This window comes from Platalea leucorodia (genome assembly GCF_965183815.1).
Source record: "Platalea leucorodia genome assembly, chromosome: 1".
NCBI classification, from domain to species: domain Eukaryota; kingdom Metazoa; phylum Chordata; class Aves; order Pelecaniformes; family Threskiornithidae; genus Platalea; species Platalea leucorodia.
The window spans coordinates 122,822,992-122,848,688 of record NC_138823.1 but is presented as its reverse complement, the minus strand read 5'-3'; the positions used below and the strand labels follow the sequence as shown (position 1 = coordinate 122,848,688).

The window sequence follows — 25,697 nt, the reverse complement described above, 5'->3', positions numbered from 1 at the left end:
GATGGTGTGTGTATAGTTTTCCTACCACAACTACCTTCATTTCCAGTGTAATTGTAATTGGGTGCACAAATTTCTTCTGGATGACACCAGAAGGGAAAAATGACAAAGATTCTATAAAACAATCTTTTGTTTCTTATCCTAGGAAAGTCTTAAAACATAGCACAATTTGGGTAATCCCTGGATTTAAACCCGTTAACAGAGAAAGATAATGGAGCTATCATGAGAGCCAAATGGAGAGAAAATACATAACAATACCATATGCAAGGAAAATCAGAGCAGATGTAGAATGAGGGAAGGGGGAGGTACATGATGCCATGAAGGAGTTATTTGTCAGGTGCTATATTGTGAGGAAAAGATGAGTACCTCTTTTCAAAAGGGGAATCAGAAATTTATCGAGGACAATGTGGCATCATTCCTCCAAACCCCCTATGCTCCGATTGTTCTCTCTGTTTCTCAGTGGTGCCCCCCCTGCACCCAGAAGTTTTACACCTGCTGCTTCTTTTTCCACATCCCAACGTTGTTGAGGTCCTGTCTGTCTAAGCTTGTCTCCCAGGCTCAGCATCTCTATTTGACTGCGAGCAAAGCTGTCACAGTGGTAAGCACTACCAGAAAGATATTCTGCCTCTCTTTTTTTTTTGTCTGTGAAAGCAAGGTGTAAGAAGGGCTTACTCAAGGTATTTTCCTGGTACTGCCACTGTGGCTGCAGGGTGAAGGCTGACGTTCCTCCCCTGCCCCACCAAGCAATGCATGTTCCAGCATCAGAGTGAAGAGCAGGATCTGAAACAAGTAAAACAGTGTCACTCAGAAACGGCAGGAGTGAGAAAAATTAGAGGGCTTCCTTTCACCTGTGAAGTTTTTATGTAAACAGTGGAGGCTGGTGTGAAACATCTGCAGGAGACAGGTGAAAGGGGAACTTGCTGCTTCCTAGAAGTCCCATGGTGGAGGAAATAAAGTTTTCTGAGATAGCTTTACTTCAGGGAGTTTCAAAATGTGGAATGGAGATGTGTGGTACTGGGCCAGTCCCCACCTGATGCAAAATAACATGCTGGAGATGTGAGGGAGCTCAGCGCCAGCTGTTTGCAGCTGTCAGTCTACTCCTGCTGCTCCAAGTGAATTGCTAAAGGAAACACAGCCTATGCTGGTTTATTCGCTGCTCACAGACAGAACAAAAACTGTAATAGTTTGTGATGCACCATAATTTTCCAGGAAAATATATTCCACAGCACTCTGAAAGCAAAAAGACTGCATTTAAATGAGATTCACAGCAGTATATTTTATTGCCTTTGAGAGACAGATTCAGAAAAAGAGGATTATCAAGCTGAGACTAATAGCTGCATTCAACGTACTCAAAATTTACACTAGTTTACATTTTAAATAAGAACTCCATCAGTAGGGGGGAAATAGTATTTAAACATGCCTTACTTTATTAAATAGTACCACCTAGGGGTTAAAAGCTTTTAAACTTTTGAGTGGCAAAGGATAGGAAGCCCTATTAAGAGGAGAGAAAGTATTTCTTACATTAAATAATTTGTATTTTGGAATCTATTAGGCAAACAAAGTGATGCTGAGATTTCCATACTGTTGTATCTGGCAAAAGAATTGTAACTTTCACAGTTCCCTTTGGGGCTGGCCATACTCTTCTCTCTCCTCCATAGTCTGGCAGTGACTGGGGATGTGGCAAATCCTGATTTTCTCCTCCACTAGCCAGGTCTTGCTCCTATGATCAGTGGAGAGGTTATCTACATCTACTGCTGCAAAGCCGGGTAGGAGATTGCTGTCTTGCTGCTTTTGAGTCTGCAAGAACTTAAAATAGAGCCTTGAAAAGTTTGCTTTGCGAGGCCGAAATCAGAGAGGAAACCCTGGCCTAGTTGTACTGAATCTGGTCTACTAAAGGAAGGTACTGTACACGGGAGGAATGAGATGCTGGGACTACTCTCTGTGAGCAGATACGCTTTATTCCTCCTGAAACTTCCCCCCCCTCCCCTTGCACGTTACAAATTACAGTTGGCTTTTTCTGGCTTCTTTTGATGTAGCCTAGAAATGGGCAAAAGAAACCTAGAAAAATCTGCCCATCTCTGTACCATGTTTGTTTTTTCAAACTGAGTTTTGGGCTAAACGCCTGAATTGTGGTCATTTCTTTCCTGAAAAACCAAAACTCCAGGAGAGGTAACATTTTAGGAGAAGTGTTTTTTTCACAGGCTTTTTTAATTCTCTCCAATGGTATTTGATTTTATTCTGTATCTTCCACAGCAGATGGCGTACCTGCCTCGCTGAGACCAGAGACTCTTTCTGTGATCTGCTCACTTGGCGAGATCTACTATACCTCAGGCAGAATGCAAATTATACATACATGTAGTCAAGAAACTCTCTCCCCTGTACTTAGAGGAAGGTAGCGATGCTATCACAATATTTTTCAAGGAAAAACGTCAATAACATTTTTGATTACATGACTGTATGCGTGAACTGTAACGCTAATGAAGGGCATGTGTCTCTTCCTTCCTTCGGTATCCTCCACACACATAAGCAACAAAGATTTCATTATTAATAAGAAGGGGGGAAAAGACCTGATTTTATTCGTGTTAAGTTCCTTTTTAAAATCATCCATACTAAAAAAGGAAAAAGGCCAGCTGACAAAAATTGCTTTGTTTGTACCTTAGAAATGGAAAAAAAAATATTTTGGACCTACAAGCCACAAACATGGCAAAATGATGCTGCAAGGTACACCAAAGATTGCTGTAAGCACTCCTCAGGTAAACAAACCCTGCGGTAAAATCACAGCATGATGGATACAGCAAACTCTTATGACTGTCCTCTGGATGTCATGATGTAGAAGAGATGAGAAGCTGGATACCAGGCTGCCATACTTGAAGCTGAATGAGCTTTGACGAGATGATTGTTAAAGAAAAGCTACGGCAGGGAACAGTAAATTCATTGTGGTGCCCATCTTGATGCGGCGTGCTCCAGAACAGGCAGGCTACTGCTCAGATACCGGCGATAAACACTCCACCAAGCCTGAGAGAGAGGGAGGCCTACATTCACATCAGGTCCACGTTAGACATTCTTGCTCTGTCGCTCAGGGTGGATTTTTGGTGACTTTCTTGTTTTGATAAAAGTTGGAGAGAATACGCAGTTACACTAGTAGTACAGTGCTTTTGCCTTTATAGATTCTATTGCTTACCAAAACAGCATGTTTTTTACATATCTGTATGTATGTGTATATAAATACACATATAAACAAATAAATAATATGCCAGCATAAATAAATAAATACACTAGTAAATATCTACACATTAGGAGGGCTTCCTATTACAACTTTATTGGCAGATATTCTCTAATACAGATACAGTCTAATGGCGTGGGCCAGCCGCTATTTCTTACAAAAGATACAACAAATTCAGAGACTTGGAGTAAGATACTTATCAATAAGGATTGCAGGATTCTTTCATATATATAAACGTCTAAAAGAAAGTCTGAAGATCAGAGTTTAGCAAGACGAATTGGAGAAGTGGTGATTAATAGAAGTCATTAAAGATAATTTGGAATATTCAGAATTTCAATTACAAAATAGAAAGAATCACGCTGCTCTTGAAATTCCTGAAATAATGTTTTCAGAATCTTTCGTTTTACAGGGCCTGGCTCATTAAAAGCTGTGATGGTTTAAAGGTGTTCAGAGCTGGTGTGTCTAAAAGACTGTTTCTTTCTTTCCAGCTGTATCCCTCTGTTAAACAAAGTATCCCCTTCCCTTACAAACCTTAACCTCTCTGAGGTGCCTGACAGTAGAGTTAGGGAAGGCATCGTAGCTGGAGGCCTACCGCAGGAAGACTCGTAAGAAGAAATCCTGCTTCCACTAAGTCACATCGACTTCCCCAAGGACAAATTTCATCCTCAGATCTGGTCTTTCTTAACAAATGTTGTCCACCTGGCAACAAGGTCAAAATCATGTAATGCAGAATCTGTTGATCAGAATCGGGTGTGTCCGCACTTACTGTCGCAAGTAGAAAAACAAGTCGATGTTTAACAGAAATAAATGAGGAGGGGGGCAAGTCTTGGAGAACCACATCTGGAGAAATAACACAAGAAAGTGTTCCCATATTAACAGATGACAAAATTATGGAAGCAGTGTCTTACAGGAACCCCACTGTGACACAGAGGAAGCACACAGGGAGCACGATGATGAAACCTCCCGTTCACAGAACGGCAATTACGGGTAACTGTCCCTGTGTCTCGGGAGCTGGACTCCAAGGGACAGAAACACAGGGAGCCTTTTGGTGCCTGCGACGGGACACCCCTGGGGCCCTTTCTCCTAGCCTCCTCCCAGGGTTCGGAAGAGAAGAGGGCTCCTCCAGGCTCACCCACAGGGTTCCCACCCGAAAGTCAACAATATATGGCTGCTGAGCCTACAGAGATACATCTCAGCAAAGGGGAATGCTTAAATGCTCTATGTTGTATATCCAAGTCGTAAACATTGAGGAGTCTTTATAACGCTGCAAATGTCATTTGTCCCATGTCTGGCTCTTCAATGACAAAGCTAATGACAACAGTAAGAAAGGCCAACTGCAGTCTGCAGTCTGATGAGGGTTACTTCCCGCCTCCCCCGCGCACCGAATTCCGCGGGCCCCCCAAACCGGCGGTGCGGCAGCGGGGCCCCCCCGGCGCTCGGGCGTCCCTTTGGGAAGGAGTTCGGGATGCAGGCAGGAGGCCGCCTTCTCTGCCTTCATTACTTGGGCCGTGAGCACCTTAGCAGCGCTCCCGGTAGTCAGTCAATATTCACATAAGCTAGTGAATATTCTGAGGGTTTCCTCGACACCAGCTGGTGACGCCTGAAGGAAGCCGCCGGGTCACCGCTACCGGCACTGGCTGCTCCGGAGGGGATCCCGGCACCTCTGGACCGGGCAGAAAAGACAAAATACGCTCGAGACAGCGGCCGACGCTTGCCAATCAATTCAGTGCCGCGGAAAAACCGGAAAGCACCCACACAGAAACGGTCGCCCGCCAACCGGCAACATGGCGCCCGCGGCCCCCGGGGCGGGGCGGGACGCGGCGCGCATGCGCCTTCCCTTCCCCCTCCCCCTCGGCGGGAAACGCTGCGGCGTCCTGACGTCAGATGCGCGGTCCCCCGGCAACGGCCGGACGTCGCGAGGCCGCCGGGAACCCGGAAGCGGCGGGCGAATAGGAGCGAGTGGCGCAGTCGGCGGGGCGGGCTCGGCGCGCGGAGGGCGGCGGCGGTGGTAAAGTAGTCCCGGGGGGCAGCGGCCGGTTGGCGGTGGTGCGGTCAGCGCTCGGCGCAGCGGGGGGAACCTCGGCTCTATCGGCGCGCTCGGACTGCGCGGCCGCACGGCGCGGCAGGGGAGATGGCGGCGGACAAGGCTGCGGGTGAGTGCGAGGGGAGCCGCCGCCGTCCGCCGCGTCCGCCTCGGGCCTGGGCCGCCTGGTGCGGAGGGATACGCTCCCGCGCGGGGGGCGGTGAGTGCCGGTGCGTCCCGGGCGGAAGGAGAGAGGGTGCCTGTCCCGGTCTGTGCTGTTTCCTTCCGCCGAGGAAGTAGTGCCCCCGCGGCGGCCGAGGTGGCCGGTGTGAGGTGCCGGCGAGGCCCGCCGCCAGCCGGCCTGTGTCCTGGCGGGTCACCGGCTGGGCCGTGCGGGGACGGGGCCCTCCGTGCCCTCGGCGAGGGGGGCTGAGCTGTTGCACCCTCCTGGCCCGGACGTATTGGCGGGGGTGGGTGCCTATTACCGCCACAGAAGTTGAGCTTCTGGGTTAATTTGTTAAACTGGGGCATTCGGAGGGTGCTGGGGAGATTTGAATGCTTCGTGCTGCTACTTAATCTCTGGAGTTCAGTCGATTCCCTCTGAGTTGCCGCTTTGGTTTCAGGGGATGAGTGGGTCTTTCCTAAAGGCGGGCTTGAAAAGACACTGTAGAGAGAAATCACCGAGATTAAAAAATAAATCATTTTCTGGTAAACACTTGAAATAAATCTGAAGTACGGTTGCTGTGTAACTCATTAGCATTGATAAGCTGTTGCTCGTCCATCTCCCATAAGACTACCCTTCATGCAAGAAGTCCTCTTCGCAGGAAAGGTCCTTCCCGCAGATGCAGCCCAGTGGGGACGGAGAAGAGGGCAATGTGGAGGAAAGCCAAAGGGACCTACCTGTGCTCCTCGTTTTTGTTCTTTTTCCAGTTGGTTTTACGTGGTGGCAGCATTTTTTCTCTGGATGCTAAATATGAAACTCTGAAAACTATTGTGGGACAAATTACTGAGAGATGTGTACTAAACTATCCTGTGTTTATTTATAAGCACTGTAAGCATTTCCTAAACTACAAGGAAAAAAAAAATGGCATTGAGTTTTTTATATTTTGTTGTTGTTCTTGGAAGTGTTGAAGGAATTTTTCAGTTGTACTTGCTTAAAAGAAAAGCGTGTGCCCAAATGAATCAGAGATGTGAGCTACGGCAAGATATTCTATGTAGTGTACTTGTTCATAGCAGGGAGTTACAAATAACTTCCCGCTCAAAAGTGTTTGCTTTTTATTGTACAGCATTGAAGAATTCTATTGTGTTTATACTCGTAGCGCGGTGCTTCATAGAAAAATGTAGTCTTGGTGCCACAAACTGTCATTATCTTAAAAAGACTGAACAATCTGGCTGGTCTTCATACCCTTCAAAATGCTTTTGGAGCAAGAGTCATGTGATAGATTCCTCCCCTTCCAAGGAAGAGATTATCCCCCTGCCTGTAGAGCTTGGAAATAAAAAAATAATTCCAGAGATGCGCTGGTATTCAACAGCACAGTTCATGCAAGATGTAATTTACAGGGCCTAGGAACAAGAGAGCTCAGGAACATCAGTCCTTGGAGATATGGAGAACAGGTATGGGAAGGATAATGATTGCAGTCACTCTCCAGGTGTCTTCGGGTATGTGTACATGGGCGATGTGGCTTCTTATTGCTTATATGATGTGGCAGCAAGCTGAAGAAGAGAGCAATCTCCCTTTTCAGGTGGCAGTCTCATGCTTTTCATTGTTCTCCTCTCGTAGAGGAGAACTTTTCCCAAAGTTCTGCTGTCCACTGTGATGTAACTTCTCCAGCAGGAGCAACTGCTTGCTTGTGCAAAGCAAACAAGCCTCTGCGACATAGCGTTTCTGCTGCTCAGCCCCAGGATTGCTACCTAGGAAGATAATTTCCTGACTTGCTTCTTTAATTTCAAACTCAGTGCAGCAGCTTCCTCCAGATCAAAATCTGAGCAGCTGATTTTTACATCCTTTTCCAGGTTGCCCCTTTTGCCCCTCATCACTAGCCTGACAAGTGTTAGTTTTTGAGTTGCTCTGTACTTGTGAAAGTTGGACAAAATGAAAGGTTAAACAAACAGGTCCATGCGTAAATACAATTTACAGGGAGAAATTGAGTCCTGTCATTTGTAAAGCAGAGAATCTGCACTGTTTCAGATATTTCAGCTGATAGTTGTAGCTACCGTATGGATCGGAGCATGTCAGTAGTGGCTGGTGTGCCGTCTGTTACCCATACCACATGCTTCTGCAAGAATGCCAGAGATCACTGGATCCAAGTGAGCAAGTGGCATGCTGTATGTTTTGCCAGGGAACGATGCACCTGCCTGTTTCATTTTCAAATGCCTCAAGATATATTGAAATAATAGTTTTATTTGCAAGTACTTGATAGCCATTTGCAGCCAAGAGAGCAAGGCTACTTTTTTCTTCCTCCCATTTAAGTGGAATTGAAGGATTCTTTCTGGTATCTTGGGCCAGCCTGCTTTTAGGTTACTCCTGTCCGTGAGATCTCTCGATAATAAAGATCAACTGAAGCAGTAGGTCCTGGTCTAAACAAGAGTGGCAGGATTACAGTAGATTAGAAGGACCTTTAACTCTTTAACAGGTTTCAAGGGTGTTTGGGCAAAAAGGATAGAGAGTAGCTGAAGTGGGTTTGGTGTTTGTGGTGGTTTTTTTTATTTTTTTTTTTTTTTCCCCCTCCAAAGGAAAGAGCTATGCTGTGAACTGTGTCAGCTGGACTTTAGTTTTATTCTTTCTTGATAAGCTTCCAGTTCAGGTTTCGCAAACCTGCTTTGTTTACTGAGTCGTAGTAGGTGCAGTTGATAGGATTACAGCCATAAAACTGACTTTATAGGAGAAGGGACAGCTCTGTTTTTGCTTAAAGTACTCCCCAGTTTCTTTTTTTTTTTCTTTTTCTTTTTTTTTTTTTAACATACCGGCAGGCTTAGAGGCATAGTGAAATCTGTAGACCTGTCCTGATTTTTCCCTAGGAAATACATCAAACAGCTATCTGAATGGTGCTTTTATTACAGAACTTAGACAACAGTCTCTTTGGTTTATCTGTCACTTAAGTGAAGACATTTTACTTCAGGATTCAGACTTCCACCTTCGTTTGAGATGCTTGTTTTACAAACTTGCGTACAATGGCAGTAATCAGTAATGTACTCAGTAGTTGATGGCACTCTGCTAGGTAAACCTGTATGTGAGGAACCTCTTGACCAGACTGAGCGTTATCAACTTCAAAAGTTTGAGAGTCCCAAGTCTCTCTCCCAAGATTTACTAGCATAATCTGAAAGGCATGCTGAGCAAGTAAAGCCGATAACGTAACTGTTAGCATGAAAATTTGAGGGAAAAATGCATTTACTTGTTTGCTGCTGTTCTAGAGATCCTTGGAGGGTGATGGCTTTCCGTTCAGCTGCACACAAGATTCAGAGCAGAAATCAGATCTATTCTATATTTAGCTTGAAGGAGAGGTGCTTTTTATTCCTTTCTGCTTTTGCTGCAGAAAACCTTGGCACATGAAAAATTCTCTGAGCTTATTTGTGTTCTAATTTTCTCCCCTGCCTTTCCCTTTCAAGGAAAAGGCAAGTGGTGTTGATCTAACCCCTTACGCACAGTCAGATTTTGCAGCAGGTGCGTGCAGTTCTGTAGGCCCCTCGGGATCCATCCCTCCAGAGTACTGAAATTGCTGAATCCTGAATTTTGTCTAAATCACAGTGGGTAACTTGCGGGTATAAGATTGCAGAGATTTTAAAATCTCACCTTCATTGGCATCTTGATGCAGGATGAAAGTCACAACCAAATATTTATAGTTCTTGCTCAAATGTGTTATTGCATAGGGCAATGGAAGGTCTTGCTGTCTTCCCAGCAACAAGCACAAGCTACGAATAGATAACTAAGTCTGTTTTATTCCTACTGTGGATGAATCTTCTGACATTTGATTGCCCTTTACTGTTGTTGTCTATCTTATCATACTTGTAAATTTTCATAGTCAGTTAGTAGCAGATGATCCAGATATAATGGTGATGATGAGGAATGAATTTTGCAGGGGAGCTCACAGATGAGTGTTTTCATTTGTTCCAAGTGAAAACAAAGTTAGCAGAGTTTGTATTACATCCTTGAATTCTAGGAAGAGAAAGAAGCATTGAATTTACAAAGCCTGCCTAGCCTATTAAGAGAGCAAAACGTAGGTTAGAGCAAGGCTTCCACTGTGAAAATCAAGGAACTACCTGCAGAAGTGGAAACCATTGTTGGTTTATAAAGTCTTTGTTTCAAAAACATTAAATGATTTTTGCATGTTCTAGCATATGGGTTAATGATTCTAGAAATAAGCTGCCTGGTGTGGTGGTGGTGTGGTGTTTTGGGTTGGTTTTTTTTTTCCTCCAGTAGTTCGTGTTCAGTACAAGGAAGGGTTTGGTGGGGGTTTTTCCAGCTTCTTTGACATGGAATGTCTGTACTGTAGTTTTTAATGCAACTTCACTGAATTCTTAATTACATGATGACAGATGGGTTCAGTAGACTCCTTCCTGAAAAATATGCTCAACAGTGACTGAAAGGTAAAACGTTAGGAATTCTATGTAAATGAAATTAAGACAATTAAAACCTCATGATTTTTACTATATAAATGCTCCAAGTGGCCACCATCATAATTGCTACATGCTGTTCTTGCTGTCTTAATCTGGAAAAGGATATAGTAGAACTGGAGAAGATCCTGGGGAAAAATGTGTGAGGAAGATGCAGAATAAACTGCCTGCTCACCTCAGAGGAGAGGTGGTTCAAAGAAAGATCTGTAAGTTCAGGAGTGAGGCTGAAAAAGTGAATAGGCAGCGTTTGCTTGTGTCTTGCAGTATAATCACTAGATAGCATTTAATGGAGTATATTGAAGAGTACAAAAGTATAAAAAGTTTTTAAAAATGTATCGGGTCTGTCAGTGATTATTAACAATGGTGGTTTGATTGCAGCCTCTTATTTAGGGAGACTTATTTTTCCAAAGCAGGGAGCTGGGTGGAAGTTCCAGCGTTTGCTCTGTTTTTTGTGTTGTTCTCTACAGCATCCCTTGCATGCTGTTTAGGAAGCAGCATACAGGATGCATGGGTTTTTCATCTAACCCAGTGTGGTACTTATTTTATGATGTGTGGCTTTCACTGCTAATTTTTGTGCAAGGAAAGCCAATCCTGGTGTATGGCTGCAGCTTTAAAGAGAAATCTCAAATGTATGCAGTGTCAGTTAACTTACAGGACTTTGGTTATTGATTGAGCACAGTAATTTAGCTAGGATTATTACATTTACATTTTATGGAGAGAAATTCACTAGGAGTATAGGCTAACTTGAGATATTTTAGTGTAGTAGGGAGACAGTGCTGCAGTTATCTGGAAAGTTACTTGTACTGGCAGGAGGATCTTGAGAACGGGAAGAAACAAAATTTTTAAGCTGAATAGCTGTCATCACATTTGCAAACTTTCTTGTAATCTTCTGTCCACTTTACAGATCAAGGTACCGAGAAACATGAAGGAGCAGGCACTTCTGGGATTACTGATCAGGAAAAGGAATTGTCGAGCAGTGCATTACAAGCTTTTCTGGTAAGACAAAGCCAAACTCTGAGACTTCCAATTTACCACATAACTGCTGAACGGGCTTATATAATTTTTTTTTCCTGTTTTCATAGCACAGTTCCAAAGGTATTAATGGGATATTATATTAACGGTAGCACTAGTTTTGTTATAAAGCCAGCATATGCATTTTCTGTCTGCTATGATGTGAGAAGACTGAAGGGGATACTTGAATGAAGTGTGCAAGAGCACATTTAATCTCGGTTCTGAAAACTTAGTAGCCTTAAAAGCTGTATAATGAGTTAATTAGAAGAAGCAGACTGCTATTCTGTATCAGCGTTGGAAATGCATGATCTCTCTGAAGAATTAATCGCTTTAAGCTAAAAATGTTGTGCTAAAGGGTTTAAAGGAGCCATGTGTATTAAAACAGCAACCAAACAAGCCTTTTTCATTTTAGCATCTTGCTATGTTCTTTCACAAAAAGCATTGTATACTGTTCTGTCACTTTGCATTAAAACACATTCTTCAACACATAATACCTACAGGCAGTTTTAGCTACCTGTTCTGTGGTTCTTGGAAGATTTTTTTGTGCGTTAAAATTCAGGTACCAGGTCTTTCAGTTTACTTCTTTCTTTGTATTGTCTCCTAATTTTATTTAGTGTAGGAAATGACAGGAAGTAGAATTGCTTTTCCTTTCAGTTATTGTAGTTATTATCTATTTCCACAATGCCTTGCATAATTCAACTTTGGATGTGTTAAATAGATCAGAGGAATAATTTAAATGCTGTCTTTTGAGATTCCTGTTTGTGTGTTTCACTCACTTTTATTTTGTCTGGAATGTTGCTACATGAAGTGCATGTAGTTGGTCCTTAAACTGACTACAGCTGATGCTGGTCACTGATGTCTTGAGTGCTTTCTAGCTCAATTGTTCTTTTCCAATAAATTTTTGCTCATTGACATTTAATCCTGAGAACTGAAGGCATAGGAAAGGGTTGCCTATTTTCCACCTTGTCCACAGATCTACATGCCTAAAATACTTTTGATCTGTTGACAACTTCATCTTTAGTTTTCGTACTGGTGCAGTATATCCTGTTTATCTCTCTTTCTTGCTTTAAGAACTCCCTAAGTTTATGATGTTGTGAGGTGGTGACAGATGTCAGCAGAATTAATCTGGTGCCTTATTTGCCAATTTTGCTTGCTATTGAGTTGCTTTAAATAGCTTTGACTGCCTTGCATGCTGCTTTATCATACTGCACTTCCAATTTCTGTCTTGATAGAATTACTATAAAATTGTCTGTTATATTCTAGATCCATCTAATAGAGTAAAGGACTGTTGGCTGAGGAAAAAACATCACAAAATAAGCTGAGCATTTAAGGGTTCAAGGTTTTTAGTCCAGCCATGGTTAGAAGCCTTGTTGCTGTGATCTGAAAGCTATTCCTGTTGAAGACAAGCTCTGAGTGTGAACACATAAAGAAAATCATTGGGAGATGAACTGTCTCAATTAAAGAGCATGCCGGCAGCTGAGTTGCACGTCCCTGTGTTTATGCACATGATTGCTAGGCAATCCGTGCTGTTGATACTTAAGAGTTGTGGAAATACCGCGTGTCAATGTCCTGCTGCATCTCTCTGTATACTGTGTAACTGTGCTTTCACAGGAGGCTGAAGGGACTGGGATGATTCTGTTGAGAGTAGCCGCAGAATAGCAACTTTCTTGGGAAGAGCAGAAGGACCACAGAGCCTTTCTCTGTTGTAATTCTTCCCTTAATAGACGAAGTTAGGCAGGAGCCCAGGAGAAGCTCTGTGGAACAGCACTTAAACAAGGAGGAGGAAACGGAGAGTGGTCGTGGTACTCCACAAAAGCATAGCTTTTGATTGCGAAGCATTGACAGAGATGGAAACGAATCTGCTTATCTGACTGACCAGATTGGAAGTAACCCTGATACAGAAGAGGTGAAGGTGATTATTCCTGTATAGGAATTGAACGGTAGAGAGTGCAGGATCATTTAGGCTTAATATAGTTGAAAGAGTCTGGAGTTCTCTTTCATTCCTCGATGCCACTAAATTCCTCCTGCACAAACACAGAAAAGACTAAAACTGAAAGCAGAAAGAGGTGAGCTGTTCTGAAGTCCTTGCCTATTCCTGCGGTGAAAGATAGGGATTTCTTGATTAAATCACACCTCAGAAGAGCATCATGCTTGGGTCCTAGTTTCTGTTTAGGCATGCCTAGATGATTGAATACCTCATTGCACAACTAAAACTTGTAAAAATATTATTTAAACCTGTACTGGGAAAGTGACACCCTCTTTTTCCAACCTGTCTTAAGCTGATTTCCACAGACTTGTAACTCAGTCTCTCCAGATGAAGTGAAGAATGAATATAAAATGATGGGCTGGGACTTATGTAAGCAACTGCAGCCGCTCAGTGTACATGTGATGAGGAAAGATTATGAAAACTGAGGAAATAAAGAATCTTGAAACTCAAAATAATACGAAGAGAAATCAGAATAACACTTTTCATGGAAACATCTGTTTATAATAATCGACTACTCCATTTGTCTTTCCTCCACAAAATTCTTTTTAAAGTTTGGATATGACCTCAACTTTCAGACTTACTTCTCATACATATTAATCTACATAAATAATGAAGTACGTGTATAGACATTTAGTTCGCTTCACTTGCTGTTGGTAAAGGCAATACTACTTTCTACTCTCTAAACTTACAGAGGATACTTTCATTAAAACTTAGTAGCCTGCTAGTTTAAACTTTGTATCTTCTAATGCCTGTTTCTGGTATGTGTGCAATTTCCAGGCTGGAAATTATGATGCTTGTTTACAACACCTAAATACCCTTCAAGACATAAACAAAGATGACTACAAAATAACTTTGAATACTGCTGTTGCGGAGTTCTGTAAAAGCAACCAGACTACAACAGACAATTTGAGACAAACCCTTAACCAGCTGAAGAACCAGGTAATGCAAACATATTGACATGGTACTTAATTTTGAGTACTGTTAATGGTAGTGAGATCTTCCAGTGAAATAGGAATAAAGCTTCTGCGCCTTGTTCCCTAGATTTAATAAAGGAATAAGAAAGTAATATTACTTTTAAACCTCTGACTCTGTTTAATCATTTAGGACAACTATTTTTATAGTTATGTTTTTAGTTATTGTTGAAATTGATCTGAATCTTAAATGTTTCAGAGTTTATAACCATAGAAAGACCTGCTATGTTCTTTCAACAGAAAGTTCCTTAACCTGAAATAGTTTGTGAAATAATAAAAGAGTGAAAAATGTTACTTTACTACTACTCAATTGACAGCTTTCTCAATTGTACATTTTTTGCTGGATTTATGTTGAACAACAATAAAGTTTATTAGCTTGTAACTCTTACTGACCTATCTTTAGACAGATTAATACCTTTGGATTATTTTTGAAAATATTTGACACTTTTTAAAATCATAGATATTGAAAATTTAATGAAATGAGTGGGGTTTTTTTCAGGTTCACTCTGCTGTTGAAGAAATGGATGGTTTGGATGATGTTGAAAATAGTATGCTGTACTACAATCAAGCTGTTATTTTGTATCATCTGCGTCAGTATACTGAAGCTATATCAGTTGGGGAGAAGCTGTACCAGTTTATAGAGCCTTTTGGTATGTAGACAGAAGGAAGAGTTTTGTTCATGCAATAACTACAGAAAGACGATTCAGTCTTTCTCACTATCAGACAAGTGATTTGTGAAATTGCCTAATATGGTTCTAAAAAAGTAGGTAGGCTTTGGAATGAAGAATATGTTTTACTTATATCAAGGCCAACAATTTCATTGGGGGGGAAGGTACTTCAGAGATGTTCAGCAGACAAGTATAATGAAACTGAAATGGATTTTTGACAACTTTAAAAGGTATTTATGTAAATAATATGTACAAGCTAATTAAATTATTTCAGATCTGGTATTTTGAGTCATCATACAACTTCATGGGTGGGTGTGTATTTGTTAGGGCACTTGCATTTTTAAATACCTGCATTAGGTCATACATAATTGTATGTGCTTGTATCTGAATATAAAGTCTCCAGCTTTTATGAGCAATGGCACCCTGTGTAGTGGAATTGCTATACTTGTATGAAATAACTTCATAATCCTTGTTGAATTTTAGAGGTCACGAGGCTGAAGGATGTTTGTGTGTGTGTGTCTCAGTAAATTAAGTAAATGCTACTGTGTTTCTCCTTCAATTCCTCACAGTTTTCAGTATACCTATTTGGGACTTACTCTGTGAAGCCAGCCAAGCTGAGATGTGTTTGTACGGAATCCTTTCAGGTTCTATGGGATTCTACATATGCATATGGCTCCATCTGTCTATTTAGGCACTAGATCTTTGGTGCTGATCTGCTTAGACCAGTTCTCAAAATCTATAAACATGAAATACATGTTAAGCTGTCGTTAGTCTATGCTTTTACGCTGATGCCTTTTGAATGAATTACCTTTTTTTTTTTTCCAGTATATGTACTTATCTGCATTGTGTAGATGTCTGCAATTTTTTTCTTATGTACTATATTTACTTTTCTCATAATGTTGCATACATGCACTTTTATAGTAATTTTTTTTTCTTCAGTCATGTTTGAAAGGATTGGTATTAGAGCTGTAAAATCATTTTTACTTCTTTGCTTTATACAGAAGAGAAGTTTGCCCAGGCTGTGTGCTTCTTGCTTGTAGACTTATACCTGCTAACTTACCAAGCTGAGAAAGCCTTGCATCTGCTTGCTGTTCTGGAAAAAATGATTTCACAGGGCAACAATAACAGCAAGAATGGAAAAAATGAGGTAAGCTTAAAATCACATGAATGCCACTAAGTCTTTACCAGAAGTATGCTTTAACTCAATTCAAAATTACTCTTTTAAAATATATAATTATAAAACTATGATAGATCACCTGTAACTTCAGAGAGCAACTTATACATGTTAGTAACTGAGCTAATTGTATACAGCAGCTGTTTATTGCCTCTCTTCCACCCTTTTCTTTTACTCCCAGGGAGCTAAGAAATGTTTCTTAAGTCAGAGACTTGCATTGGAAAGACAGTTGTCTTCAGGGTCTAACAATACATAGTTCTTGTTTGTCTTGGATTATGACCATATGAGACCCTAATTGGTGTGAGAGAGGAATTGCGGTTGCATACCATAGTATGGGAAATCAAGCATCTTTTTTACACAGTATCTGAAAGTGTGAGGCATGCTTTCAAGTGAAATCTTTTGTATGTGTCTTTTGGAAAAATCAGTAGAATGAGTAGCTGCTTGGAAGTGAAAAGAGGACAATTCTGTCTTTTTTTCCTGTTGATGGAATGTCACACTTAAGATATAACATTTCATCTTTAAGTATATAGTAATTCTACTGAAGAAAATATCAAAGGGAGGCTCTAGCATGTGCATATTAAAATACCTCAACTGCAGAGCACCATAGCGTTAACACCAGTGTTAATATAGAATTCTGCTCTTCATAGGCTGGTGTGGTTGTTCTTGGATTTTGATGGCTAAGCTCAAGTTACAATATTTGGTGGGATATGTATTTGTTGACTATTAAATGGTTATTTTATTTCTTCATGTGAGAGTGATAAAAATAGCTTATGAAAGAATTTGTAAAATGAATTAAAAACGTGACTATTAATAACACCACCTTTTTTTTTTTTTTTTTTTTTTTTTTTTTTATTTGATGCTCAGTCAGGTAATAATACAAATAAAGATTCCTCGAATCAAAAAGCTGAAAGTGGAGCTTTAATAGAAGTTGCTAAATCTAAGATACATCAGGTAAGTGTCTGCATATGATTTATACAAGAACATCAGTTCAAGTTTTTCTTAAAACCAATTGCCGTTTGCTTTAAATCTAGTTCAGCATGAACTGTGATACTCTGTCTCTCCTTGAATTTCATGTTGTAAAACAAAAGAATTAACTCTTCCTTTTTGTAAGATCCATGTACAGGAAAAACTGACCTAACACAAAAAATACCCAATTTCAATCCCTGCAATCTTTATCATAATTTTTTTAAACTGCATTTAGCTGCACTGACTTTATATCTGTTAGACCTCTAAAAGTCTAAATCAGCTGAGGCTTTTTCACTGTACTGTTCTGTGGAAAAGTATGTGAAGAAACAAAATGCTTCTCTATCAGCATTCACTTATTGGTGTTTTCAGTTTAATAGGTAAATGTCTGGGATTAAGAGGTCAGATTATTTTAATTAGTTTGTCATTTTAAGTGTCTCAGTGTTTGAAAATAGAGTAGCTGTTGACCATTGAACAAAACGTGCGTCTGCTTACTGTAAATATGAAGCCTATAAATTTGTTGTGGAAAGTCTGAATAGAATTTCTTTTTTAGGAAGGCTTTTTGAACAGCTTTTTAAGATGTATATAAAATAGTCTGTAATAAACCTCTAGGTATGTTCATCTTGCAAACCTGCAGAAGTTATTGTTTTTTATTTAACAAATTTAATTTTTTAACAGTATAAGGTGAGAGCCTATATCCAGATGAAGTCACTAAAAGCATGCAAAAGGGAGATCAAGTCTGTTATGAATACAGCTGGGAATGTAAGTATTCTTAAGGCTATTGTTTTTCTAATCTAGATCTGTCCTCTGTCTTAAAACTGAATTTGATAACTGTCTTTACAAAGAAAGGTCTTATTGAGGATAAATGTCTGAAATAATGCTTTATGTAGTCAGTTGGGTTTGTAGTCTCTTTTCTGCCAGTGTAATTAATGTAGAATTTTCTTATTTACGCTGTTTTCAGTTGCTCAGAAAAATGCACTTTACTGTTAATGATACCAAAACAGGGTCAGTTTGCTTTGTAATTTCAGCAGCGTAAAACAAGTTTTAGTTTACTAGAAATGTTATGGGAATTGCAAACTTTTGATGTCATTGGTGGTTTAAACCAGTTCATAAAAGATTAATTCTGGGGTACTCAGTTTTTTGTTTTTTTTTCGTTTTGTTGGAGTTTTTTGGAGGCTTACCTCTTGCTAGAAAGCAGTTTCTTTTTTTATATAGGAGTTCTCAACTCAGAATTACGTCCACCATCCCAGATAAATTCTACATTAACTGAGGAGCAGGGAATGGGAGGAGAGCACTTCCCTTTTGTTGCCAGTCTCAACAGCTGCTAGTTTGACAGAAATCCTTCTGGATCATGAGGTCTCTGTTGGCAGACCAGGAAGATCACAGCCCAGGAGGAAGTTGTTGAACTCCGCAGGGAGGGAAGCATGGGGAGGAGTGTACTAGAAGACAGGTTGGAGAAAGATCCTCTTAAACAAAAAAGAGATCCTCTGTGCTTAACTATTGCCATGACAGAGTTCTTTACCATAATGTTGGATTTTAGAGCAGTAACAAAAAATATGTATAGTTTTGTAGTTCAGAGGAGGTGAGTGTTAATTGCGTGTTCAACGAAGAAATGCTACTTCATGAAAGTATTAAGGCCTAAGCCCATGTATTTTTAAAATGGCAGCAGGAGCAAGCTGTTTGTGGAGTGATTTAACACTTGCAGTACAAATCATAAAACAAGAGATAATTAACTATTGTTTTCTCCTTCACAGTCAGCTCCTTCTCTCTTTCTTAAAAGCAATTTTGAATATTTGAGGGGAAATTATCGTAAAGCGGTGAAACTTCTAAACAGTGCAAACATTGCTGAACATCCAGGCTTCATGAAAACAGGTAAAATAGAAAACCTTCATCCTGCAAGTACGTAAATGTGTAGTATAACAGGGCTACTCATTGATATTAATTTTAAGCATATAAATGATTACTTAAGGGAGTAGGCCCTGAATGTCATGGGGTTATATGATGGATATATTTTCATCTTTCTTGTTGTGCTCCTTCACATAACACTGTTGAGTTTTTCATTGAACGTTCTTCTAGAGAATGCAGTGGTCATCTAAGAAAATGGATTTGTGAAGGTGTAAATGTAATATTTCCAAGGCTTATATGTGGGTCTTTAAATCAAGACATGAAACAAAAGGCAACGTACTAGATCTAGAAATGAGATTTCAGATTGTACTGAGAGGAGACTATAGCAGATGTTTCATGAAGTGTTAAGGTTTGACTCCTATTGTATGCCTTTTTAAGTTACTTCTATATCTAGAAAGTGTATATGTGTACGCATGCACAGAGATATAACAGCACATAAATGTGTATACTTTTTTTAGATATAAAAGTTATTTATTTACTATAAATGTATACAGTGAGTGCACACTCACTGTATACGATGTTATTTACATACATTTGAGATTTTAGTTGGCTATTTAAAACATCAGTTGAAAAGTCCAGAGAGAAAGCTGTATCTTGTGTCAGTAGAGACTTAGGATTTCAAAAAATACTTATGCTGTAAAACTACTGAATTTCTTTACTGCTGCAAGATCTTTTATCTAGTAAATATTGCTGCATAGATTGCAGTTAGATTATAGAAGTTGCAGAGTTGACCCTGGGAATCACAAGACTGAGTAAATTTTGTAAACTTCTTTTATAAACTTTGTAAACTTTTTGTAAACTCTATTTACAGATAAATTTAATGAAAAACATTAAGAATATTTGCCATAATGCGTGTTGTGGCATATTTTGACACTTCTTTTAGAATTTACTGTAACTTATCTTTTTGACAGTTTTTATGTTTAAAGTTTTATGTTTAAAGATCTGGAAATCTGTGGCTGCTTATATATAGGTCATTTCAGGTCAACTGTCCAAGAGAACTAGAGTGGTATACAGAAACACGGGTTATTTAAAATGGTTGTGAGGCAGGGATGTAACTGCATAATCCATGAACGTCTCGCTGAAGAATATTTCTAGTAAACTGCCATAAGCTGCTGACCCATGAGAGAGTGGTGGGAGCATTTTGTGGGCTCAATGACATTTTTCAGTTTACGAAAATGGTCTTCTGCTGTTCTCTCAGGTGAATGCCTAAGGTGTATGTTCTGGAACAATCTTGGCTGCATCCACTTTGCAATGGGAAAGCACAATTTAGGAATTTTTTACTTTAAAAAAGCCTTGCAAGAAAACGATAATGCGTGTGCACAGCTAGGAACGGGTAGCTCAGATCCAGGTAAGACTTTTAAGACATGAAAATAAATGGTGGAATAGGGGTGGATGAATCAAGAAAACAGAGGGTAGATGCTTTCAGTAATTATCAGCAAAATTCCTGTTTCACCTCTTTGCAGAGGACAGGATAAAGAGGGTGAGAATTTTGATTGTAACTTGATTTCAAAGTATAGTTGCTGTTGCCAGAAATAGAACAAAAGAATGTTCTTTTTTTTTGCCATTTTCTTTGATGTGCTGTGAGGCTGGGGCAATTACTTCTCTCTCGTTTATGGTCTTTGACCATCAGTCAGGTAGATGTGACAAAAAGAAAGTTTCTGTGGCCCGTTATGCATCATTAAAGATGTTAGTTATAGTCCTGCTGACAGTAGGTAGAATCATCAGGACTTGAAGGATGTGTTTTGTTTGGTGTTTGTATGTTTTTTTTAACTTGGAAGATATAGAAGATGTGCAGTGCAATACCATTAAATTAGCCTTTGGAGGATGGTACATTTCTCAGACTTTCTTACTGAACAATTCCCAGACTTGTATGGGAAATGTTCAGCTATTGTTTAGTTTTATGGCTAGTTTTATCAGTCTACTTTTGTTGTAAGTATACCAAAGGAAAAGAAAATAAACATTCTAATAAGTTTTCTGGCTTTGGTTAGTAATACTTAAGGTTTTTTTCTCTTCCAAGTAAATGATTTCATAGTGAAGTGATAATTTTTCCATTTCTTATTTTCTTTAAAACCTAGTTACTATCACAGATTTTGTTTTTCCCGTTCCTCCCCTGGCCCAGTACCTAAGTGCAGTCTTAGCTACCAGTGTGAAGACAGAAAATGTTTTATGCTTGTTAACAGCAAAGTGGCTTTCTTCTGGAATTTATGAGTAACAAAGATGTGTATTCTCATGAATCTGGAATTCAATAGTATTATATAACATTTACCTTGAGTGACAAGGAACATAAGTGGTTAGCATTTAATGTACTTCAACCTTCATTAAGAATACAATTAATTTTGTAATCACAGCTTTGATGTGGAAGGAATTTATTTCCAGAGGGAGGCTAGTGAATTTCTGCGATGAAAGGGGTTTTTTGGTAGATTTTGGGTGTTTCCCACAGCTTCCCTTCTCCTCCCAGAGTTATGTTTTCAGCTTTCCTGACCTGCACATCTAATATTATATTGTCCTTTTCTGCAGGTAAAAAATTTTCGGGGAGACCCATGTGTACGCTACTGACTAACAAACGTTATGAGTTACTCTACAATTGTGGAATCCAGCTCTTGCATATTGGGAGGCCCTTAGCTGCCTTCGAATGCCTGATTGAGGCAGTCCAGGTTTATCACTCAAACCCTCGTCTTTGGCTGAGAATAGCAGAATGCTGCATTGCTGCCAATAAAGGGGTAAGTAGATTTGCAAATTCCTTATTTTCATTGTAGTTATTAAATACATCTGATCACAGAAAGGAAGAAATAATACCTTGAGTTGGACTATGCATTTTAAAGGCTTGATGTTGCAACACATCTGTGTAAGTCCAGATTCATTCTTCTTATGTATATGTGTGTTTGCATGTTTAATCTGAAGCTGCAACAAGTGGAGGAAAACTACCATAGAAACAGTGTCTTGAGACTCAGTGTTTAATTGACTTTTCTAAGATCAGAAGAATTTGAGTAGGCTCTTCAAAAGAATGGCGTGAGAAAGCACCTAAGTGGCTGTTATAGCTCTTCTATAACGTTACAAGTTTTTTGCTGGAGAGGCTGGTTAAACGTGATTTTGTTTTGGCAATTTACCATCACACCCCTTTGGCATTCCAACTCATAATCTGAATGGTTCATCCTGAATTGGTTTGAAGCACCTTAGATTTTGCTAAGTCACCTGATGGTTTACCTTACTTTGTCTTGAAATAATTTTAGAAATAAACATGAAGATATTATTTGGAGAGAAAGTTGTATTATTTTCTAATGAGGCATCACTTCCAGAAGCAATACGTTCTTTCTGTAGTGAATGCTCTCTGTTTAAAATGTAGATACTAACATTAACAGTTTGACCTACTATTTATGGATATTTTATGATGCCTCCGCTTTCCACACTCATTTCATATTGGTAGAAAAATCCTGGGGTTTATGTATTTTATATATATATATAAAAATAAAAATATATAAAAATATATAATATGTAATAATATATATTATTTTTATATATATATATAAAAACTGGGGTTTATGTATTTTATTTTTATATATATATATATATATATATATATACACATATATATATGGATACATATATATGGTATATATTAAAACCAACCAACCAAAAAAACCCCACAGGTAATTCTGTCTCTTGTGTGAATAGAGGAATTAAACTTGCACAAGATCTTTTCTTTGTACTAAGTTCTGTACTTCCAAGGATTTCTGTTCCTGGATTGCAGAAATGACAAGATGAGATTTGAGTCGGTGACCAGTTCTAGTATCCAAGGATGGAAAATTTTTCATGGCTGCTCTTCCAGGTTTGATAGCGTTGAGGCTCAATGCACAGAAACAACTGTGGTAGCTGTTGTTGCTGATGCTTTGAGGAGGAAGGGGTTTTTCTTTTTTGGGGAAAATTTTTTGGCTGAAACATCTTGGATTTTTATGTTCAGACTCTAGGAATTGCATTACAGCCTCTGAAATGATGAGTTTCTAGCTTAAGTTTTAGCTGGAGTAGTAGGAGAAAACATAACTATCCAGTAGAGATCTTTTGTCTCTGCTTTACAGCTAGATACTAGTGTGTAAAAGGTATGACTGAAAGTATGTTGCTACTGTTTTAGCAGACAGTAAGGTTATTTTTTTGATGTTTTAATGAAAATGGTTATTGGATCAGCTGGTGAATAATCTTGTTTAAAAACAAAATATGGCACTGTGTCCTAGAACTTTACTGGAAGATGCAAAGACTCTTTTAGAGGACTACTAAAAGTATTTTGTTAAAGAGAAGCTTCCTTCCTGGGATGTTCTCAATTAATTATTTACAGTTTTCTTGATGTACAAGTAATATAAAGTCCTTAAACACTTCCTGTTTAATTCTGTCTACTGTAAATCCACTATCCTAATTCAGATTTGCCTTCATTTCATAAGACTAAGCTCGATGTAGATAACAAGATGTGCTACGATTTCCATTGAAATCTTTGCATGTGTTCTTCCTTCTTCTCAGGCAGCCAAAACTCCTCTAAAGTTTTATTATTTTCTCACTCAACTGCCGCTGGAGGTTGAGAGGGGTGAGACTATAGTGTGGCTACCACAAAAGTGGCATAGGCTGAGGAAGCCGAGATCAGCCTTCTCCATCTGAAGCTGGCGTGATCACAGCCCCTGGGGAGCTGAATCTCTGCTGGCAAAGTTTGTGGAAACCTGCTGATGGCAGGCACATTGCATGTCCTTTGGGGCGTCGTGATTTCAACCTGTTGATCCATGTCTGTTTAGGATAAGCCCCTGTGTTAAAATTCAAATGAGTAGTGGGGACAGGGATCGTTCGTTCTTTTGAAAAGAAAACGGCACCAAAATAATATGTCTGTGAAATTAAGAGATACTGTACTTGATTCCCTGTGAACCTGTAATTCACCCCTCGTGTGTGTGGGCGTGGTGATGTAATCTGTAATTGCATGATCCCATGCAGTTTCCACAGGATGCCCATTTCACTCAGTGCACGGGATGAGTGGGATTAATTGAACAAACTGCTATATTCACTCTGTTCCCACTCTCCCACCTCCGAATTCTCTCTGTTTTCCCTCTCTGGGTGGCCTCTGCACCTTTATTTACTGTACACTATCCAAATCCTTCCAAATACAAAAATTCATAACTTTTCCCTTGGGAATTTCAATGGCGCTGATTATTTTGGTGTCTCTGTTTCAGAAAATTTAAGGAAGATATTCACAGCTTTTTAGCTTTATAGGAGAGGTTTGCTTATATCCCCATTTCACAGGCACAGCATTGCAGCTTCAAGAGTGTTGGGGCAAAAACACACTGACTGTGATTGTGTATCTGCTAGCTGTTGTCAGATAGTTCCGAGTACTTAGTTTTATAAAGCACAGCGAGTGCAGGAAGAATAGCTTTGATCATACTGATTTTGCAGTTTTCTGTGTCTATCCTGCTGGTTACAGGTCACACATAGATAAAGAAGACACAGCTGATCATCTCTAGTGGAAAGCTGGATATGGGGGAAAGCTGGATATGGGATTAGCATAGGGTTTGTGGCAAAAAACAAAGCTAGGATTCTGTTTACAAGGACAGTGTTTAGCAGTCTGGAAAAGGGAAATACAGACCCTTATGGGGCACTTCTTTATTTACTGCAGACTAGCCAAAGCAGTAGATCATGCCAGGCTCCTGAAGCCTAGCTTTCTTCCTCCTACAGTTGGGATGTTGTGTGGTGTACCAGGGAGCTTGAATTCATGTCACAAAGCCAGCTTGCTATTTCCTAAATTTGTAATCTTATGAGGAAAAAAAATTAACTTTGGATGCTGCTAATATTAAAAGCAAAGGGGAAGTGTCTTTAAATTATAAGATAGATTTGCAACATGACAAGTGAGTCCCTAAAATCTATAGTGTATTGACCTTGCAATTCAATTTGCAATAATATTCCTTGATATCTAAGTATGGATTCATATTTATTTTCTCAACACCATACAGAAAAGTAATTTCACTGAAGCTAACTTTCACCTGCTTTAGTATCTTAGTTTATAAAATATAGATGGAAGAAGATTCTCTTTCTGCACTTTTTTTAATGCATTTTTTGAAATATATTCTTCATATCCAAACTAATTGTATGTGGGTTTTTTTCTGTTTCACAGTGAATGCCATTATAGTGTCAATATTCTTCTTCACAATAGATTCCAATAAATTTTCTGAAAAGCCGTAGATACTTAAAATACAGATCTAGGATAAATTTTTCCTTACAACTGCAATTCTTCGTCACTAACTTCACTTACCAACGAAGTTGTTAAGATGGCTCATGGTAAAACAAACCCCAGTAAATATGGTGTAGAGCTAATTCTTGGGACTGACAATTAGGGTGCCTTAAGTCCATTTGACCCCCAGAATGTCTGCATACTCAAAAATCTGTTAAACAAGTTTAAATTAATGTTACTTTGCATATGTTGTAGTTCAGCTTCATGCTCCCCGTGGAATGGTTTGAGGACAGCTTTTTCAGAGAGTGTTTTGAATGCTGTGTAAGCAGGGAGAGAAGATGGCAAGCGTTACAGTGCCAATTCTGAATATTATTTGGCTGATCATATGATTTCCTTTTAGATATCCTGGCAGTTCTTTTAATACTATTTGGTTCATTGTTCTTTTGCTTTCAAAACAGAGGAAACTAGGTCAGTAGGCTATCAGACAAGCTGTCAGAACTGATCTGTGGTTACACTGTGTGCAGTAAAATCCCTCTGCAACACAAAGACAATAGAAGGTGTCTGATCCTTCATTGTACTTAAGATTTAAAACTGTACCCATATAAACTATTAATTCTTACGTTTTAGCAGGGTTCAAATTCTTCTTCCAGCTTTCACTTGTTTTGTCAAGCTCTCATTCAACAGCCTTGATATTTTAGTCCTCCTCCTTTTTTTTTTTTTTTTTTTTCTCCTTTTAGACATCAGAACAAGAGACTAAAGGTCTTCCCAGCAAAAAGGGAATTGTGCAATCTATAGTAGGTCAAGGCTACCACCGTAAGATAGTCCTAGCATCCCAGTCAATACAGAATGTCGTTTATAAGTAAGTATGTTTTCCATGGGCTCTTTATTTCGTTATTATAGCTTTGCTAAGGATATGTATGTGTTTATCAGGAGTTTTTAAAACTGTCATGGAACAACTGTTTATTTTGGAA

At 39.4% G+C, this 25,697-nt stretch overlaps 1 protein-coding gene across 4 annotated transcripts in view; it reads left to right on the top strand.

The window, feature by feature from the left end:
- Nucleotides 1-5,103: 5,103 nt before the first annotated feature.
- CNOT10 (CCR4-NOT transcription complex subunit 10) overlaps nucleotides 5,104-25,697 on the top strand; it is a 37,273-nt gene continuing 16,679 nt past the window's right edge. For 2 of the 4 annotated variants that reach the window (XM_082314380.1, XM_082314379.1), the window contains exons 1-11: nucleotides 5,104-5,373; nucleotides 10,759-10,850; nucleotides 13,630-13,791; nucleotides 14,323-14,473; nucleotides 15,493-15,638; nucleotides 16,530-16,616; nucleotides 17,307-17,390; nucleotides 18,383-18,500; nucleotides 19,732-19,881; nucleotides 21,051-21,253; nucleotides 25,464-25,585. In XM_082314380.1, the coding sequence (XP_082170506.1) occupies nucleotides 5,352-5,373; nucleotides 10,759-10,850; nucleotides 13,630-13,791; nucleotides 14,323-14,473; nucleotides 15,493-15,638; nucleotides 16,530-16,616; nucleotides 17,307-17,390; nucleotides 18,383-18,500; nucleotides 19,732-19,881; nucleotides 21,051-21,253; nucleotides 25,464-25,585 (1,337 nt within the window). In that variant the 5' untranslated portion in view covers nucleotides 5,104-5,351. The remainder of the gene's footprint in view (nucleotides 5,374-10,758; nucleotides 10,851-13,629; nucleotides 13,792-14,322; nucleotides 14,474-15,492; nucleotides 15,639-16,529; nucleotides 16,617-17,306; nucleotides 17,391-18,382; nucleotides 18,501-19,731; nucleotides 19,882-21,050; nucleotides 21,254-25,463; nucleotides 25,586-25,697) is intronic. The other 2 variants (XM_082314381.1, XM_082314382.1) reach the window with 2 other exon arrangements.